The 21,497-nt window shown below is 33.2% G+C and overlaps 1 protein-coding gene across 1 annotated transcript in view; it reads left to right on the top strand.

The window, feature by feature from the left end:
• LOC110038928 (ATP-dependent 6-phosphofructokinase 7-like) overlaps positions 1–20,354 on the top strand; it is a 67,626-nt gene extending 47,272 nt beyond the window's left edge. The window contains exons 8-14 of the mRNA XM_020743856.1: positions 16,463–16,531; positions 16,821–16,950; positions 18,412–18,452; positions 18,728–18,949; positions 19,050–19,098; positions 19,170–19,324; positions 20,052–20,354. Coding sequence (XP_020599515.1) covers positions 16,463–16,531; positions 16,821–16,950; positions 18,412–18,452; positions 18,728–18,949; positions 19,050–19,098; positions 19,170–19,324; positions 20,052–20,198 — 813 coding nt within the window. The 3' untranslated portion in view covers positions 20,199–20,354. The remainder of the gene's footprint in view (positions 1–16,462; positions 16,532–16,820; positions 16,951–18,411; positions 18,453–18,727; positions 18,950–19,049; positions 19,099–19,169; positions 19,325–20,051) is intronic.
• Positions 20,355–21,497: the final 1,143 nt, after the last annotated feature.

The following is a 21,497-nucleotide window of genomic DNA, read 5'->3' as shown; positions in this document are numbered from 1 at the left end:
AACTGAGTTGATGAAACTGAAAGCATATCGTCATCATTATAATCTGAATTGTCACTCTGCACCACATTTGCAGACTTCGATGATGCATCACCTTTCTCCGCAGTCTGCTTCTTCAGCTTTGAACAATTTCTCTTCATATGACCTGACTCCTTGCAATTGTAGCAATGAATTGTCTTTTTGCCTCTGAACTTTGATTTGGAATTTCACCTTTCAGAACCCTCCTTTTTTTTCTTTCTTCCACGATTATGCTTACCCTTAACATATAAATCGTCACCATGAGAGTTTTCCCCTGCATTCTGCTTCTGCTGGTTGTGAGACAATAATGCTACAGTGATCTCATTAACTTTGATAGTTTATTTCTCATATGTAAGAGTAGTCATTAGGTGTTCATAGAAAGAAAACAATAAACACAACAAAATCATCGCTCGATCTTCATCCTCAATATTCACATCAAGCCGTGATAGGTTTGTGATTATTTAATCGAAGCCATTAACATGTTGCGCCAGATCAGAACATTTTTGCATCTTCAGCCCATACAATTTTTGCTTCAGATACAATTTATTCATCTGAGATTTAACCATAAACTGAGTTTCCAATTTCTTTCAAATCTCCCCTGGAGATTTTAAATTCATCACGTGATACATAACTTTATCTGTCACGCATAGGCGTATAGTTGTTGCCGCTCGTTGTTGCTATTCTTCCCAATCTTCATCTTTCATGGCATCTGGTTTTGCTGCCCGCAAAGCTTTCAAGATTCCCTATTGAGTCAACAAATTTTTTACTCTTGTTTGCCCCAATCCGAAGTTATCAGTTCCGTTGAACTTCATCACCTCGAATTTTGCACCAGAAAATGTCATTTGAAAATAACTCTTGCAACAAATAATTTTTGCAAATTCCTCTACAAATCCTTGCTCAGAATCCTTTCAAAAAAAAAAAAAAAGGATTGAAAAAAGTGTAGACATGCAATATGATGCAAAAAAGCAAAAAGAAGCCAAATAAAATAATAAATAGGCGGTGCTGCTGGGTCGGCAACATAGCCCAAAAAAGAAAAAGACGGTTATACTCCACATATACTTGCCCAGTCCTAATTTTATATATCAATATAAAATGCAAAATTAAGATACGGGGCACGAGCATCTGATCCTGGTCCCCTCAACATGGTTTCCGTGCCAAAACGCCTTGAAACCCGTGCCCGTATCTTATTTCTGCTACAGAACTCTCTTAGACTCTAAAAGTACATAGAGAAAAGAAAAAAAAACTCAATCCTGCACGAAAACAAATTTCAGCGGGAAAGATCACATGCAAATAATGTATCATGAGTCGTGCCTTAAAAGTGGGGGAGCTAAGTAGCACTTACAAGCAAAAGGGTCAGAAATCATCACATGCTCCCCCAATTGCGGTACTTATGTGTGTGCATATAAATAGACATGACTCCCTGTAGAAAAATACCCTAACACACTTCCATACATATGTAACATTCAGTCACACCATAAACCCAATGCAAAAGAAAGATGTTTGACTAAGACACCCAATCCAGCAGAGAACAATAACCAGACATAAAAAAGACTACCTAGCACCCTAAATCTTAGCCTAACACTCCATCTAACGAAAATTGCTCAAGCTAGTATCTAAGTGCAGGGTAAGTCTGTGTATAGTATGACTTTGATGAGGTTGCCATATAAGCCCCGTCCTAAAGATCCAAAGGATCTAAAGAGTGTCATGAAGAGCGGTGACACAAATTAGATCTATTAGATCTTTAGCACAGTCATACTCGTGTCAATCCCGATGACTTAACTCGCATTGCTCACCGGGATCAACCCAGCAAACAATGCTCGTTAAGGCAGCGCGACTGACACGGAGTCACTCTCCTAACGAGTCTGGCTCGCTACCCATGCAAACATGCAAATGCAAGTGCAAACAGTCGTGTGACAGAAGTGATGAGTGTAATGCGGGGTAGTGACTCAGAAAAAGATGGTTATGCCGTAGAGACAACGAACTGAGCAAATGGGTGTGTCGTAGCGGTGGTGACTAGGAGATGGGCGTATCATGGAGGCAGCGGCCCGAGGAAAGTATGCCGAGGCGACAGTGACCGGAAGAGGTGTGTCGAGGCGGCAGTGACCGAAAGAGATGAGTATGCAGTGGAGACAGTGACCTGGAGGTGTGTCGAGGCGACAATATCCAAAAAGGATGGGCGTACCGTGGGGGCAGAGGCCCGAGGAAGGTGTGCCGAGGCGGTAGTGACCGAAAGGGATGGGCATGTCACGGCGGCAGTGACCCGGGGAAGGTGTGCCGAGGCGACAGTGACCAAAAGGATGAGCATGTCGTGGTGGGACTGGACCGAAGAAGGTGTGCCAAGGCGACAATGACCGAAAGAGATGGGCGTGCCATGGTGGCAGTGACCCGAAGAAGGTGTGCTGAGGCGACAATGACAGAAAGTGATGGACGTGTTGTGGTGGCAGCGACCCAAAGAAGGTGTGTCGAGGCGGCAATGACCAAAAGAGATGGGCATGTCGTGGCGACAGGGGCCTGAAAGGATGCGCAACAAAAGCAAGTGATAATGATCATGCAAGCTAACACATACAAGATGCAACATGCAAACAGACAATCATGCGATATAATACAAAAGCAAACAAACATACAAGTGATCGGTTGATCGGACCGTAGTGGTCGGTCGACCGACCCTGACAAAGTCCACCCCCGTGACGATTGTAGACGTGTTTCTTTGCTTGCTCCGAGCTCGCCGGCGTCTGACCCATGCTCCAATGTGCCTCGTAAAACGTGCACAGTACAACAAAAAAGACATAGGAGATGCAATGAGGGCAAGAGGTATGCAAAGTACCTAGAATAAATGATCAAAGCATATAAAAATGCACCCAAAATGTACCTTAGCGACGCTCGACACCGATGAACCCCGGGAGGAGGCTTTTCTCGCAAAATAGAAGACGTCCACGCCTCTTCAAGCAGCGGTGTCGTCGCTGCCCCTCGGCAGCAAACCACTCCGGCGAGATATGCGGAGTCCGGCCATGTTTCGAGATTTTTGAGATTTCCGTTGTGAGTCATTTATCGATTTTCTCGAGTTTTGTTTCATCGTGGGTCAGTCGCCGCTCTTTCTTGAGTTTTCCAGGTTTTCGTTGATATAATGCATGCTGGCTCATTTTTTAAATTCTGCTATTATACTTGTACCTGCTACTGCTACTTTTACACATTATACCTTAGAATAGGAAGTCAGTGGTTGGTTTCATACGGGATACCCGACAACAGAACATTGACTAAACAATTGCATATACCCTTTAAAATTAACGAACATCGAACTATCGAACTCGAAGGTGCTATGGCGGGGAGCTCGGAGCTAGCATCGTGGGTAGCACGACCATCTTCAACAACAGAACATGTTTACATCAGCTAAACCATTCTTTAGAATTAAACAACATTCCATAGGATTTCGAGGTTGTCCGCCTAGTACACCATAAATCCTCAATCTTATCTTTAGGCTTTTGTACAGCTCTGCTGTACAATTTAAAACCTAACTCGTTTTAGAATTTCGATGTTGTCGTTCGTCACGGTCTAAATCCTTACATCTTCCAGACTATTTGTGTGATCGTTTCACACAAATGTAAGCCTTAAATTAATAAAATTGACAGAATGAAACACTTAGAATAATTTCTCCTCAAAATTGAAGCAAAACAATAAGATAGACTGGGAAGTCACCGAGGTTCTCCTTCGGATCTATGACATCTCCTAGCTCTTCTTTCTTTAGATTCTACAATAAATGTTTCAAGTTTGAGTCATTCTCCTTTCAGACTTCTTTGTCCAATTTCGTTGAAAAATTTTATCCATTTGATCTCTTTGAAGATAATATTCCCTGATTTTTTATTGAGAGTTTTCTTAGGTGACCTTGGTTATCTAAGATGTAATTAATTATAGGGGTTTGCCCTTATAGGAAGCTTTCCCAGCTTAATATAAACCTTATTTAATTCTTCGTATTAAATAAAGGAACTTGTCGGCAAATAAAATGGTTTCGCAGACCAAACGGATGTCATATATTTCTTAGTTTATTTGATTGAGCTTCACCCTCAAATCTTGTGTTTATCTCTCGGGATAGATACAGAGTTTCAGGTATAGTGCTTTTTCATTTAAACTATCATATATATATATATATATATATATAAATTAAACGTCTCTGCGAAGCGGGTGAAGGGATTTTGATTCCGACGGCCGACAGCTGCTAACGGGCAACTCCTCCAACCAAAATAGTGCCAACACATATTTATTTCAAAAATAATTGTAATTTATCAAATTAAAGATATTTAGAAGAATTACATGAAAAACAATATCATGAGAAATTTATTAGTAAAGCTGCTAATACTTTATAAATAAGCTTAAAAATGTAATTAAGTCATCTTTCTTAAAATGATTTAAGTGAAGTCAATTTTTTATTAGATATCTCCTCAAGTTTCTCCTTACATATATTTTTCTTTTTGTTTTTTTTTCCTTTTTATTTTATATTTCCTTTTCTTTCAGGATTATTTTCAATTCTTTTTTTAAATGTCTTGTGAGGATTACTATATTTGGATAGCCTTTAATGATTTTGAACTCCTCTATCTTCTTCTTAAAATTAAAAAATTTTCACATTTCCTTACTTGACAAATGTGTATTAGACTTGAAATAGATTTTTCATAAAGTCTCAATTCTTTCTTTCAAATAAAAAATCCAAGTTCTTTTAACATTTCCAAAAATACAATTTACTTTATTTTAAATAGTAAAAGCATAATTTTATACTCTTATACTAAATATTTCAAATCTTGAATTAATCTTTATTATTAAAAACTTTTACTTAAGTTTACTACATTATTTATGAACTAAAAAATATAGTTATCTCAAGCTATCCCACATACCACAGATTATATTAAAATAATGTTTGAAACTATATTTTAAGGTTTAGTTTTTAAAAGTTTTTTTCTTTCCCCCAAACTTACATTTTAAATTAGTTTAAGACAGTTAAATTTATAATAAGCATGAAGAAAGAGAAAAATTCAAAATTCTAAGCAGAAGAATAGTACATGTACAATAAAAATAAAAACAGTAGTGCTGAGTAGTAGACAATTTAAATTAAAACAGATATATTATGAAATGCTGCAATGTAAAAGACTACTTGAACACAAGCAAATTAAAATAAGCAAGAGCAAATATAACATTAAAAATAAAAGTACGTAGAGCAAGAAAATAAACATACATCAACAGTTTATCATGAGAAAGATTTAAAAATCATATCTACAACAGAATATATAATAAAGTTTAATCCTGTTCCTCCTCATCATCATCAAAATAAAAGGGGAGGATATCTTCATCCAATCCATAGACTTGCGGCTCTCAAAAGGTGTAAATCGAGGGCATGTAGAAAGTTCAACTGATTGGTCTCCCTTCATGAATTTCACTAATGCCTCGTCATATTCAGCATCATAATCACTCTTTCTTCTTCACTCTTTCTTCTAACATAATCAACATAATCTGTCATGTGATCAAATTTATTTTCCATATCTTCCATATGACACTGCATCAAAAACTTATCATTTCGGTGTTCCAAATATCTTTCACTCAACACAACCCAAAAACCAGATGGAGGCTCAGTAGCAGTGGAAGTAGAAGGCCTAGAATGAGCAGTAGAAGGTGCATCATGAGCTCTATATCTAGGTCGTCCGTACACATCTACATTGGTCTTCTCAATGGGCTTAAGTGGCTTCAATTGCTCTTCCCAATGTTCAAACTTTACTCCAGAGTCTTTACAAATAGTAAATATCAAAGATAGAAATCCAAAACCTGAAGTAGTACTAGCTCTCACAAAAGAACTAATAGCCTCATAAATAAGAGAGCCAACATCTATAGGTTTCCTCTCTTGAATGCAGTAATTTAGTATGGATCTTTCTCTTGTATCTCACTTAAATGATTTGAAGGAAGGAAGCGAGCAGAAATAAAATAATGTCATGTCTTTGAGGTGGCATTGAGCTTGTAAGAAGAAAAAATTACCTTACTATCATTCCGAATCTTCCAGGCTCCACGTCCATCAGTCAAATATGTCACGATCTGATCTAACTCTTCTTCAGATGGAATGAACTCAAAATAGAAACAGTCAATAGCAGGTGACAGACTATATATCACATTAATCTTTTCAGAAGTAAACTCTACTCCTCTTCCTCGAACAAATACCTCGTCATCATCTGCTTTAGGTAAGTTTGCATAAAATTCTCGTACGACAGCGATGACTACAATAGCAGTAAAATAGCATAAACTTTTTCATTGTCGAGCCACAATAATATTTTAAATAGCTCCATCAGGTCTATAAAAACTTCGCTCTGCAATAAACTTTCTCGAAGATGCAAATTCGTTGTAACGAGTTTGTGCTTTAAAATTGACCAATTTGGCACTGTGATAGGTTTCTTTTCTCTTTCCTTGCTTTGTCTTAGGAGCCATCTAAAAAAATTTGAAGAAAAATTCTAACAAATTTTAAAATTAAGACACAAGGCTTCCTACAAGCTTTTTCAAGCAAACAAGGCTTTGATCCATGAATTTTTCACCACTAAATCAAATATTTTTGTAATTTTTGGTCTCCACTTAATGAATGAAAAATTCATGGTAAAATCGCAAAATAACTATCCCAAAATGTAGATCTAACCTCGAGAAGATGAAATCCGATGGTTTCAAGCCAAGAAATTTGATGATCAGAGCTCTAAGAAGCAACCTAAGGCAGGTTTTCTCAAAAAAAAAAAGGAAGAAGAAGGAGCTTGGGCGTCAACAATGGCGCGGGTTGCAAAATAACTATCCCAAAATGTAGATCTAACCTCCATTCAGTTTAATAAGTGAAAATTTCGAGTTTCCGCCGGTTCAGTTGAACCGGCGCCTAGGCGTCAAGTTGTGCAGATGGTCTAGCATTTAGGCGCCATTCCCGAAAATTTTCTTTTCTTAGATTTTAAGTGCAACACAGCAAGATTAAGGCTTTTAAACCAAAATTTCACATTAATTTAATATTACACCTCATGTTTATGATCTCCCAAATATCTTCTATCATCTAATTATAACTCTTAATTTGAGATTAATTCACAATTCTAATACATGATTTACACAAACATCACTTCATTATAAACTTTCAAATGACAGTATAATGAACATAACAAACACAATTAAGCAGTACAACATAAGCAAACCACACACATTCAATTACAAGATTAAGTAGCACACAAAACACATCCTTACTAAAGTAGACACAACATAAAACACTTAAGCACTAGAATTCTTCCAATGATCAACACTTGTTGATCTCATTCTCGTCTCCCTTCTCACATGTCAAATAGTTGCGATCAAATGTGTGGAAGAAAGGAGCACGAGGAAATTCCATGGTCATTTTTTCGTCAATCCAATTATTCTTGCAATACATATTTATCTGATAATCCTGATAAGACGCTATGTGATTAAATTGGAGTTTCATCTATCACTCCAAATGCTCATATTGATGATATATTTCATGCAATTTGTTGTGCATATGTGAAAGCTCCTCTTCAATCTTCCTCAATTTGCTCGTCATCTTTCCAAACTCGACGCTAGAAACCCTTTGAAATGGGTTTGAGCATCATTATGCACAAATTTATTTCCAATGGCCAGTGCATTATCCCTACTCTCCATGGAAGCAAGCAAGTTCTCAAACACCCCCAATATCTCTTCTCTAAGGTCTAATCCTCGAAGTTCTGAAGTTAGAAGGCGAATGCAAAGCAGTTTATAAAGAAAGAAATGGAGAAAAATTGTTTTGGGGCGATTTTCCCACGTCCAAAAACTGTGGCACCTAGGCGCCAGCTTCAAAAGACTCTGGCGCTTAGGCGCCTAGGCGCTAGTGTCCTAGTGAACACCAATTCACCTATCATCAAATTTCTTCAATTTACAATCATGTTTAATGCCTTAAATAGTGTTTAAAACTGCTATTATAGCAAAGGATGGTCCCAATACTACAACAAAAATAAACATAAATCAAATCACACAAATAGATTATGGGTTGACTCCTACAAAGTTCTTGGTTTAACGTCGGGACGTATCCAAATGTTTTACTCGGATAGACCCAGTATCAAAGTTTCTTTATAATAGAGCTTGTTTTCTCCAATATAAAGTTTCAACCTATGTTCATTTACTTTAGTTATACGTTCAGTTTTTGGATCTTCAATCTCCACAACCCCATAATGATAAACTTTTGTCACAATAAATGACCCCATCCACCTGGAATTAAGTTTTCTGATAGATAATTTCAATCGAGTATTATATAATAAAACTTCTTGCCTAGGCTCAAAATTTTTTCTTAAAATCTTACTATCATGTTAAATTTTCATCTTTTCTTTATAAATTCTAGCATTTTCGTGAGATTCATTCCTAATTTCCTAGAACTCATTTAATTGAAAGAATCATTTTTCTCCACCATCCTTTAAATTATAATTAAATTTCTTGATCATCCAGTAAGCTTTATGCTCTAACTCAACTAGTAAATGACAAGTTTTTTTCAAATATGAGCCTATATGGAGATATTCCTATAAAAGTTTTATAAATAGTCTTATAAGCCCATAATGCATAATCAAGTCTATCAAACCAATCGGTTCTTTTAGGATTTACAGTTTTCTCCAAAATTTTTTTGATTTCACAATTCGATACTTTTGCTAATCTACTTGTCTAAGGGTGATAAGTTGTGACTATCCTATGTTTAATCACATATTTTCTAAGTAATGTGTCCATTCTAAAATTCTAAAAGTGTCTTCCCCCATCAGTAATGATCACTTTTAGCATTCCAAATCTAATAAAAATATCTTTGTTTAAAAATTTTACAACACTCAGAGCATCACAATGAGACAAAGCTATTGTTTCAATCCATTTAAACACATAGTCTACATCTAATAAGATATAATTTGTTCTGAAGAAGATACAAATTGTCCCATAAAATCTAAACCCCACACAAAAAATTTCAACTTCTAAAATAAAATTAAGGGACATTTCATCTCTTTTAGAAATATTACTTACTCTCTAACATTGGTCACAAGTTTTCACATGATTATTAACATCTTTAAACAATGTAGGCCAATAAAATTCAGAATGTAAAATTTTAAATGCAGTTTTATCAATTTCAAGTGTCCTCCAAATTCAGATTTATGACATTTTTGTATAATTTCTAGGGTTTCATTGGTACACATATTTGAATACCTGAATCTCGATATCTTTTATATAAATAAGGGTAATCTCAAAAGTAAAACCTGCATCATACATAAATTTATTTTTCTCGTGGCTTGTTAATCTGTATGATAGAATATTACCAAGTAGTTAACTATATCTTCATACCACGGTATATGACACCCAACAACAGCATAAAGTTGTTCGTCAGTAAAATTCTCATTTATGTCATCCTCATTGTTTTTTTTCATTTTCATATTCAAGTCTTGAGAGATGATCAATAATTTGATTATCAACTTCTTTTCTATCCACTATCTCAAAATTAAATTCTTGCAAAAGTAAGACCTATCTTATTATCATTCTTTGACATAAGATATTTAGTAGCGGAATGATCAGTATGCAAAATGCATATAATTCCAAGTAAATATGGTATAAATTTATCAGAAGTATATATTATTGTCAACAACTCTTTTTCAGTTGTGTAATTAATTTGAGTTTCATTAAGAGTTTTGCTGGCATAATATATAACCTTAAAAATCTAATCATATTTTTGTCTTAAAACAGTTCCAATTGCACAATCTCTTGCATCACACATTAATTCGAATGGTTTTTCCCAATCAGGTGAAATAATGATAGGTGCAGTAATTATTATTTTTTTAATAAATTGAAGGCTTTAAGACATTTATCATTAAAATCAAAATTAGTATCTTTTTTCTAAAAGATGATAGATGCTTAGCAATTCTAGAAAAGTCTTTAATATACCTCCTATAAAATTCAGCATGTCCTATAAAACTTTTTACTGTTGTTATTGAAGTAGGAGGTTGTAATTCAACGATAATTTGAAATTTTGCTTCATCAAATTCTATACAATTTTTAGAAATTTTATGTCCCAATACAATCCCTCCTCTGATCATAAATTGGCATTTTTCTCAATTAAGAACTAAATTTGTTTCTACACAGCGTTTTAAAACCTTTGCTAAATAATTTAAGCATGAATCAAAAGAGGTTCCAAAAGCTGAGAAACCATCCATAAAAACTTCATAAAAACTTCACATCCATAAAAACTTCAATTCATTTCTCAATTAAGTCACAAAAAATAGACATCATACACCTTTGGAAAGTTGCAGGTGCATTGCATAAACCAAAAGACATTCTTCTAAAAACAAAAGTCCCATAACAACTTGTAAATATAGTCTTTTATTGATCCTCTGAAGCAATAGATATTTGATGGTAACCAGAATATCCATCCAAAAAGCAAAAATATTGGCGTCCAGCTAGTCTATCCAGCATTGGTCCAAGAAAGGTAAATGAAAATGATCATTTCTAGTGGCGGTATTTAATTTTCTATAATCAATGCAGATTCGGTATCTAGTGACTTGTCTTGTTTGAATTAATTCATTATTTTCATTCACGGCTGCAGTCACTGATTCTTTCTTAAAAACACAATGAATATGACTAAATCATGCACTATCAAATATATGATAAATAATTTCAGCATCTAACCACTTCAAAATTTCTTTCTTTACCACTTTCTTCATGATTTGATTTAATCTCCTTTGAGGATCAGCCCTAGATTTCTAGTGGCGGTATTTGATTTAATCTCCTTTGAAGGACTAATTTCTTTAATATCAGTTAATGTCCAACCAAAAGCTTTTTTATAAGTTCTTAATGTCTCCAATAATTTTTCTTCCTGGTCTTTAGTTAACTCTGAGGATATTATCACAGGTAAAGTTGATGAATTTCCTAAGAATGCATACTTTAAATGCATAGGAAGTATTTTCATCTTAAGTTTAGGAGGTTTTTCAATTGAAGGGATTAGAGATTTACTATTTTCAGTAGTATTCAAAATCTCAAAATTTTCCTGAACATAATTAGTATCCTCAACATTTATCTCTGATGATTTTTCTTCAAAATCACTTTCAGTTTCACTATTTAATTCTTCTTGATCTAATATTACTTCATCTTTTTCCTCAGAAATGACTTCACATTTTTCTTGGTAATGTTTAATAATCATATAATCAATAATATCCATCCTATAACACTTTTCTCTAATAGGGTACATCATTGACTTTAGAACATTAAATGTTACTTCCTGATCATTAACTCTCATGACCAACTCTTCTTTCTGCATATCAATCATAGCACGTCCGGTAGCAAGAAAATGTCTCCTCAAAATAATAAGAATTTCTTTTTTTTTTCATGTCTAGCACAATGAAATCCACAGGGAAGATAAATTTATCCACCTTAACAAGTACATCTTTTATAACTCTTTTAGGATAAGTGATAGATCAATCAGTTAACTGACTAGTGGGATAAATCTCTCCCAAGTCTAACTTTAGAAAAATGGATAAAGACATGAAATTAATGTTAGCTCCTAAATCTCATAAAATTTTTCCATAAAATTTTTCTTCAAGTGCCCAGGGTATAGTGATGCTACCAGGGTTTTTAAGCTTTTGAGGAAGCTTCTTTTGAATTATTGCAATACATTCTTCACTAAGTGCAACGGTCTTATAAGCTTTAAACTTCCTTATTTTGTTTAATGTATCTTTCATGAATTTGACATAACTTGACATTTGTTCCAAAGCTTTCACAAACTGAATAAAGTTTATAAGCTTCTTAAATATCTTAAAAATTTTTGAAAATTATTGATCAAGCTTTTGTTGTCTCAATCTTTAAAGAAAAGTAGGTAGTGATCTTTTTAAATCAATGTTAGTTGGAAAAATAGATTGTTCTGAGTCCTTAGAAATAGTTCCTTTATGTTCTTCGATCTCTCTCTCAACTTCAATAGCTTTTTGACTTCTAACTTTTAATTCCTTTCCACTCCGAAGTTGAACAACTTTAATTTGTTCTTTTTACATTCATTTGTTTTTCGGATTTACTTCAACATTACTAGAAAATGTTTCTTGTGATCTATTGCTAAGTGCGTTAGCAGTTTGTCTCAATTGATTCTCAATATTTCTTATTGCAGCACTTTGACTTTGCATTTGATTACCCATTTGCAAAACTACTTCTATAAACAAATTCTTTTTCTTAAATTGTTGGTTATTAAAGTCAGGATGATAAGAAGGTGGTTGATATTTAGAACTATCTTGATTGTTCCAGTTTCCTGTTGGGTTCGCTTGATTATTCCCTCGCTGTTGATTTCCACCATCATAATTGTTCCAATTAAAATTGGGGTGGTTTTTCCAACCTGAGTTATAAATGTTAGAATATAGGTTATTGGATTTATTAGCAACCGTATGTAACGTCTCTAATGATTAAAAATCATTCGAATGTCCTACTAAATTTTCTTCACTTGCTTGAGGTATTTGAGAAAAATTCATAACATAATTATCTAACTTCTTAGATATCGTAGCAACATGAGATACTAAGATGATAAAAGCATCATTATCATGAATACTAGCCACTCTTTTAGGGTTTACCCTTTCTGAGGGCCATTGAAAATTATTAGTGGTCATTTCTTCAATTAAGACATAAGCTTCATCAAAAGATTTTGACAGATTTTGACATTAAACCTCCAACAACATCATCAATTATAGATCTAAGAGATCCTATTAACTCATTATAAAATGTTTGAATAATTAACCAGTCAGGTAAAACATGATGTGGACACTTTCTAATGAGTTTCTTAAATCGTGCTCAAGCCTCATAAATTGACTCCTCTTCATACCGAATAAAACAAGTAATAATCATTTTTAAGCTTAGTAGTTTTTAAAGGAGGAAAGTATATAGCCAGGAATTTTTGTGTCATATATTCCCAAGTTTTAATAGATCCAGGTGCTGATGAGTTTAGCTCACGCATCGTTTGATACGCCATCATATTTGAATGTAGCACAAAATTCTAAAAAACTTGCAAGATGTAAATTTGGATCCTTAGTTGGCATTCCCCAAACTGATTATTTTGCTACATTTGTATTATTGCAAGTTTAAGTTCAAATAAGTTATCCGCTACAACAGAGATTTGAATACTTAAGTGAATTTCATCTGCCGCAGGGTTCGCATAATCCCTTGAATGTCTTTGTAAATTTTGATGTTCATTTTCATTAATTAAAGTTTCCATGTTATTTTGTGATTTGTTTGTCATTTCTTGAAAATTGTGAAGTTGTTTTTGCTTTTGAATTTTTCTTATGGTTTTTTCTAATTCAAAATCGTAGGGTACTAAACCTTCAGATCTCCAACTTCGCATAGAAAAGGTAAAATTTAGAAAATAGAATATTAAAGCAATTCAAATAAAATAAAATTATTTTTCGTCTTTTTTGGTTTTTGTAAATTTTTTTTTTTATTTTTTGGATTTATATTTTTTTTTTGTAATTTTCAATTTTTGTAATTTTTTTAAAATTTTAAGTAAAAACTAATTTTTTTAGTAATCCTACAATTCAAAAATAAAGTTTCAAAGAAAATTTTGAAAAAGATATTTTCTTTTTAAAGTTTTGTTTTTTCGTGTTCCCCGGCAATGACGCTAAAAACTTGACCCGACCCGCAATTATGCAGATATTTATGTTTCTTAATATGCCAAAAAGTTGACCCAAATTATATTTAGTAGCTAGTTAGAACAAATGTAATATGATGAAAATTAAAGAAATAGTTTTTACACTAGGGGTACTACGCAACTATACGTATTGTTTCAAATAATATATTTTTCTTTAAAAACCCCAGTATTGATTCTATAGGGAAAACGTAAATGAAAAACAATGAAAATGAAATTCAGGAATTTTAACTTTAAGAAAATATTACTTAAAACTGCAGTAAATATCTAAATATGAAAATTAAGTTTACTAACTTCTACAAAATACAAGTAAAACTAGATGAAATATTTTTAGAAAATGTGTATAAAGAGACTTTCTCCTTGCCAATAATTCATAATCAGTATAAGATTTCAAATTTTATTTAGAAGCTTAAACGTGGTATTGTGACAAATAGGAACATACATATTCTTTGTTTATTTCGATTGTGCAAAGAACATTGACTAATCTAAAGTTAGTGTCGGCATGTTTAGTAGTGTTGGGTGGGTTCTAGTCATCACTTATATATTACACACTGTTCTTTATCTATAGGACCTACCAGTGACCCTTAGTTTCAATTTCTAGATCAAATTGATAAAAAAAATCTAGTTTGTCACTCTATAAACATCAATTCTACGCTCATGAAATCTTATCTCTCGATCTATTTGCACCCTTCTTCGGACGATCGTCACTGCTCTTTTCAATTTAGAATCTGATACTTACAAGTTAAGAAATCTTATCACTCTCGGGTCTATAAGTTTTCTTAACAAATTTTATCAATACAAGTGACCAATTTATAAAATAAATGAGGATCCGATAAAAATATCATCACAATTTTTAGGAATAAAAAAAGTTCTAAACAAAATCAAAATCACTTACTTAATTACTTCATATTGCAAGGAGAAAAAGAGAAAACTGCTCAAAACGCATGGGGATAACAAAACAAAACATTTTTATAAAACTTTAAATTCAAAGTACAAAACTTAAAGATAAAGATACAAGTACTTATCTTGAATGTTCCCCTAAGCACTCCTTTGAAGTTCTTTGAATTCTCTGACTCCAATAGCATTTACAAGGCTCACAAACTCCAAAAATAACAATGACTCACAAAGAAAATTTCTCACACATTTAACACACTCACACACTATGTGACTCTATATATCCGACTCTCCTAGCCTCTTAAAATTAATTCATATTTATTGAGCTTCAAAAATGACCAAGGGTTGTTTAAGACATCTCTTCAAAATTTGGGCTCATTCAATGAATCTTCTAGAAAATAACCGTGGTGCCTAGGCGTCAAACCGTCACACCTAGGCGCCAGCCAAGTTCTGTACATGACGCCTGGGCGCCAGTTCTGTCGGTTTGCATTTTTTTCTTTAGTTTAGCCCGTTTTGCTATCTTTTGATGCATTTTTGCTTATTTTTTACTCTTAGGATGTGTTTGGGGCAACTGCAGCTTATGGAATAATTTGCTAATAAGCTGCTTAAAAATAATCTGCTGATAAGCTAGGTGCGATGACTATTACAAATCTTTATTTTTTTTGAAAAAGTCAAACCGCAATCAGAAACCTACCACCGCACTTAGATAGATGTGGTGTGAAAACACTATTTTCAACGTTTTGAAAACGCATAAGCTGTTAAAACGCTGTTTGCCCAAACATGTCAGGTGCATTTTCAAAACGTCACCGCACCAAATAAACTGCCCCAAACAGACCCTTAAACTCTTTGTCTTGAACCTGCAACCAAAAACATAAAAATATATTTCATTAAAGCATGATATCTTCAAAATTTAAGCATAACGTATGCATAAAAATAGATAATTTTTAATGGTGGATCAAGAGTGCGTCAATGAAGGGGTTACTCTTCAGAAAAAAATGTGCATTCAGGGATTGAGAGCTTTTGTGACTCTGATTGGGTTAATTGTGCTAATGACAAGAGGTCCACATCAGGATACTGCATATTCGTAGGGGGCAATTTGGTCGCTTAGGCACCACTGTAGCTGCGAGGTCGACAACAGAGGCAGAGGCAGAGTATTGGGCCATGGCCTTGGCCTAGATGTTATGGCTGAGAACTCTATTGATAGAGATCAAGCTAGACCAATGAGCTCAAATGAAGTTGTGGTGCAACAGCAAGTCAGCAATCAGCATTGCCAACAACCTGGTGCAGTACGACAGAGCCAAGCATGTGGAGATTGATAATTTCTTCATCAAGAAGAAGTTGAAGAGTGGACTACTAGAGATAAGTGATGTAGCTGCTTTAGAGCAAGTAGTTGATTGCTTCATCAATGGACTTAGCTCATTAGGTCTATCCAGGTTGTTTAACAAGATGAGATTAGTTGATATCTTTTGCCCATCTTGATTGGGAGTGTTGAGAATTGTATACAGTTTTGGGCCCTATTTGTAAATGGGAAATATAGAAGAAGTCGAGGTTTTATTTGTAAGAAAAGTTGTAAGGCTCTATATAAGCCCAATTCTTCTATAAATAGATTAATTTTTTTAGCAAAATCATTTCAATTATACCTATGCATTAAAATGTGTATTTCATTTTTAAAAAGTGGTAGTAGTACTTTTTTATGTGATATTAGTGGTTTGAGTGATATTTCTGTGAATATGAAAGCTTAGGTGTGAGATATGTAAGTATATTAGAATTGTGTGCCATCATGTATATAAATGCCTCTAAATAAAATCTTAGTCTGCTCACCAATCTGTGTTACTCACCTTTCCTTTCTTCTTGAGTTAGCTCTTATTCATTGTTGAAAAATTCAAACAGGAAGTTCGAAGACGTGGCCTTCAAGTTTCTGTTGTTGGAATTCCTAAGACAATTGACAATGACATTATGGTACTACATACTTAAGGAAGATTCACATGCATACCACTTAATTCCTGTGTAGTGATACATCTTACACCTATACTTGCAATTTTTACATATATGCCACCTTGCCTGTGTATGAAAAAGTTGTATTCACAGTTTAAAAGGTTAAAATAGTGATATGTGATGGGAAAGATTTGGTGGCATAAATGTAGAAGGTAAAGTTTCGGCGTTAGATATGTAAATACCTAGGAATTGGGTGATATGTATATAAATGCCCCTACTTAAGGAAAACATTTTGCTATTGGTTTGATCTCAGGTTATCGACAAGTCCTTTGGGTTTGATACTGCTGTGGAAGAGGCTCAGCGGGCCATAAATGCAGCACATGTAGAAGCTGAAAGTGCCGAGAATGGCATTGGCGTGGTGAAGCTTATGGGCCGCTATAGTGGTTAATTTCTAATCTTCATATAGAACCAAAATAATCATATATTATACATCTGAAATAAATGATTCCGTTCCTGAAATTGTTCAATTCTGAAGTGGAAGTTTTCTTTCTGATGAATATCTTGATTATTATAATTTTTTTGTTATTGCTGTAAAGTGTTATACGTTTATTTAGGAAGATTTATATGCATACGACTCAATTCCTATGTATTTTTACGTCTAACACCTAAACTTTAATTTTTGCATATGTACAACGTTACCTATGCATGAAAAGGTGTATTTATTTCACTTTTTAAAAGTTAAAATTCACTTTTTAAAAGTTAAAAGGTGGTATTTTTGATGTGATATGAAAGAATTGGGTGGTATAATGTAAAAAGCAATGTTTAGGTGTTAGATATGTAAATACTGGTAAAATTTTCTTAAGCATTTCCCTTGATGCCTTGATGATGGCTCCTCGGAACTCACTAAGGGTCAGGGAGATCTCCCTAACTTCTAAGTTCTATCCTTTTTCAAGATGAATAGCTAATTATAGTTTTTAAGAAGGATATATTGGCCTTTATCTAGAATATTATTTATTATTATCAGCAAAGGACAATTTAGGTTCAACCTCACAGAAACAAACCATGATTTGTTGGCTCTGCTCCAGGGCAATTTTAGCTATCTATAACAATTTGAATTTACCACGTCTTAGATACTGAGATTTCTTAACTCTGAGTCTATAGGTGACGATGGATAACAATTGGATTGAAGAGAATAATTCTGAGAAGTTTTGTTGCCTCATTTTTGAAGTAACCGGAAAATGGTGACAATATCTCTTCAAATTTAAATGGGCAGATTCATCTTTTCTAGGAGTAATTTGCCGCAAATAGCAGCTCTAAGAAGTTTGAACTCTAGAACGATTTGTCTGGTAAGATGCGCATAGGTACACTCTAAGGGAATGGGCAGACTGTTCTCTACAAAGCATTTCAGATGAGAGTAATCTAGCGGTCACAAACTTTGGAGTTCGCTCTGGTTAGATCAGTTCAACTCAGGCTGTCTTTTCTGTGTAAACCAGCTGGTTCATTGGTCTTTGGATGTCTGAATATGATAATTTTAGCTTATAGCCATTGTTAGATGGGGTTTTCAAGAACAGTCTCCAATTTGATTTTTATTGAGAAACTGTCAAAATGATCCCCTGACTATTTGTAATAGATCATTTTAGTCACACAGTCTGTAAACGTATTGATTTAGTCCCCAAACTCTTCTAGTATGAGTTGAAATAGTCTACAATAATGACTATTATAACCATTAAAAGAGTATGTGTACTAATTGGACGCCTATGTAAATAGTCAAATGGTTATTTTGACACTTTACTCAAATTTTATTAAAAGTAGTTCTCTTTTTTAATTTTTTCTGTCAAATTAACTCAAAGAGCATTTTTTATATTCCAAAATTTAATGTTTGTTTACTGGTTCCAAATGTGCAGGTTTCATCGCCATGAATGCTACACTTGCTAGTAGAGATGTGGTAATGCAAATTTTTACAATCATACACACAAATCTTTCATTCTCCATAAAAAAAAATACTATTATTTTAACTTTTAAAAAGTGAAATACATCTTTTCTTACATAGGTACGATGGTACAGATGTAAAATATTAAAGTTTAGGTGTTAGATATGTAAATTCATAGGAATTGAGTGCTATATATGTAAATATTTGTTGTTATTATTATTATTATTTATTTGTATCTTTCCAAGGTGGCTGATGTAGTTACAGGTTTTTTATTTGTTGGTCCCTTGTAGGACTGTTGCCTGATTCCAGAATCACCCTTTTACTTAGAAGGGAATGGTGGGCTTTTAGAGTACATAGAGAAGCGGATTAAGGAAAATGGTCACATTGTTATTGTTGTTGCTGAGGGTGCGGGCCAAGATCTTATTGCTGAGAGTATGAAAGAGGCAGAACATGATGCCTCTGGTAACAAGCTGCTTTCTGACGTCGGACATTGGTTATCTCAGAAAATTAAGGTACGCTACTGCCTCGGATTATTGTTGGATGCTAATAAAATTATGCTAGTCATCAACAGAATCTTTGTTTGTTTGTTTTTTATTTTTATTTTTAATGCAGGACCACTTCACAAAAAAACGCAATATGGTCTTAAATCTCAAATATATAGGTATAAAAATCTCATCCTCTAATTTGTAAAAAAAAAACAAATCCGAAACTTTTTTAATTGATGGCATGCAGATCCCACATATATGATCCGTGCTATCCCCAGCATTGCATCAGACAATGTTTATTGCACACTGCTGGCTCACGGTGCTATCCATGGTGCCATGGCCGGCTATACTGGCTTTACTGTTGGGCTTGTCAATGGCAGACATGCATATATACCCTTCTATGTAAGCATATTTTATTTTTCTTCCTTCTTTTTAATGTTTTTACTTTTGTTATTAGGTATAAGTGTCAAAATAGTCCCTGACTAGTTGCAGAGGATCATTTTAATTTTAGAGTTTATAAAAATGGCAATTTGGTCCCTAAATTCTTTTAATATGGGGACTATCTTAGCCACAATTTAATATATATATATATATATATATATATTATTTTTATTTATTTATTTTTTTTTTTTTTCTCACAATAGTTTTAAATTGATTTAAAGGACAATTGTAGTACTCTCAAAAGGAATTTATATGTTACAAATTATTAGAAGAGAATTTAAGAGTTATACTTTCATAATATACATAATTAATTTTTTTCCTTTATATGTAATGGGTGCAAGAACCATCCCAGCATCTATCAGATTCCATCACTTATATTTTCTTCAGTATTACTGGAAATATACACACATACCACACAATTCTTATGCATTTACATATCTAACACCTAAAGTTTGATATTTACCTTTATAACATTTTGGTATTAAAATCTTATGAATGAAGACGTGATTCACTTTTAAAAGGTTAGTGATAGTGGTATTTTTGATGTGAAGTCAAAGATTTCATTATTATGTATGTAGATATGAAAGTTGTGGGGTTAGATAGATACGTAAATATACATAAGAATAAAAAACAATGTTGTGAAGGAATAAGGAATATTGGTGATTAATTTGTTGAAATTAATTTTCAGAGGGTGGCAGGATCACGAAACAAGGTTGTGATAACTGACAGAATGTGGGCGAGGCTTCTGTCTTCAACTAACCAGCCCAGCTTCCTGTGTTCCAAAGTCGTAGAGGATGCCAAGACGGTTAACAATACCCCTTCCAAGGTGGATTGAAACAAGACAAATTATGTGTCCAACCGCTTTTATTATTCTCATGTTTTATTTATGAATCCGTCTTTCTAAATAAGATTGCTGTATAGTCAATCAGATTTTCCTATGCATTACTAATCTTAGATGCTATTTCAATATGATGAACATTCTTCAGTTAAATTTAAGCATATTTGGAATTTAAATTTGAGATGTTTATAGTCAAATTATAATGTTGATGCTCCAAAGTCTCAAATCTAATTATAAGAGCGGACTTTTGCAATGTCATGTACATAGTGAATTATTTTAACTAGTTTGGTGTTCCATGTTCAGTTGTAGCGGTGGTTTATGGCGGGCAACAAGTGATTGTGGCTAATATTTTACAAAATTAGTTTATTTAAAATTCACCTAAAATCAAATGAATTTCAAATATATTAAATTGAAATGGAATGGGAATTCCCAAATGTATTTAAATTTTACGCTATTTATTTTTTCCTCAAACCAAGCGTTAGGATTTCTAAATATCTTGAATTCCTTTTTCCAATGCACTCATAGCATCATCGATATACAATCGCTAAATATGGTCTAAAATTTAATTTCAATAAAAGTATTCCTTAAAATTTATAAAATAATAGATAGAATTAAGGTCTCAAATTTAATTTATTTAATAAAGTTAAGATATATTTTTATTTAAAAGAATATATCACACAATTCTTATGCATATACATGTCTAATGCCTGAAATTTGATATTTATATATTTAGCTCTTCGGTGGCACAAATCTATATGCATGAGAATTTGTATATTTTAGTATGTGAAGTTAAAAATTTGAATGTTATCCATGTAAATATTACAAGTTTTAGACATATAAATACATGAGACATATATGTTGTCCATATTTAAAAATAACAAACAGCATTTATCAATCCATTTACTAGTAACTACCAAGGCTATGGGCATCCATAATCCTTTTTATAAATCCATTTACTATTAACTACCAAGTTCCCTTTTTTTTTTTAAATTTACGTACGTACAACATAATTTTTATATATTTATATATTTTATACTTAAATTCCGGCTTTTTGTATTTAAAACATTTTAGTAATACATGAAAAATTTAAATTTCATTTTTTAAAAAAATTTAATAATAGTAATATTTTTGATGTGTTATTAAAAATTTAAATATGATAATTTAAAAATAAGGTGTGGAAATATTATGTACTATATAAATAAATATATTTGAGAACGGACCTTCGAAAAATTCACCTGTGGGTGGAAGCCGCTGGGATAGGCAAGAGAAGCTTCGTTTATTCGTCTTCCTCTTCCT

Source organism: Phalaenopsis equestris, unplaced genomic scaffold (assembly GCF_001263595.1).
Source record: "Phalaenopsis equestris unplaced genomic scaffold, ASM126359v1 Scaffold234359, whole genome shotgun sequence".
Classification (NCBI taxonomy): Eukaryota; Viridiplantae; Streptophyta; class Magnoliopsida; order Asparagales; family Orchidaceae; genus Phalaenopsis; species Phalaenopsis equestris.
This window is presented reverse-complemented; position numbering and strand designations above follow the sequence as displayed.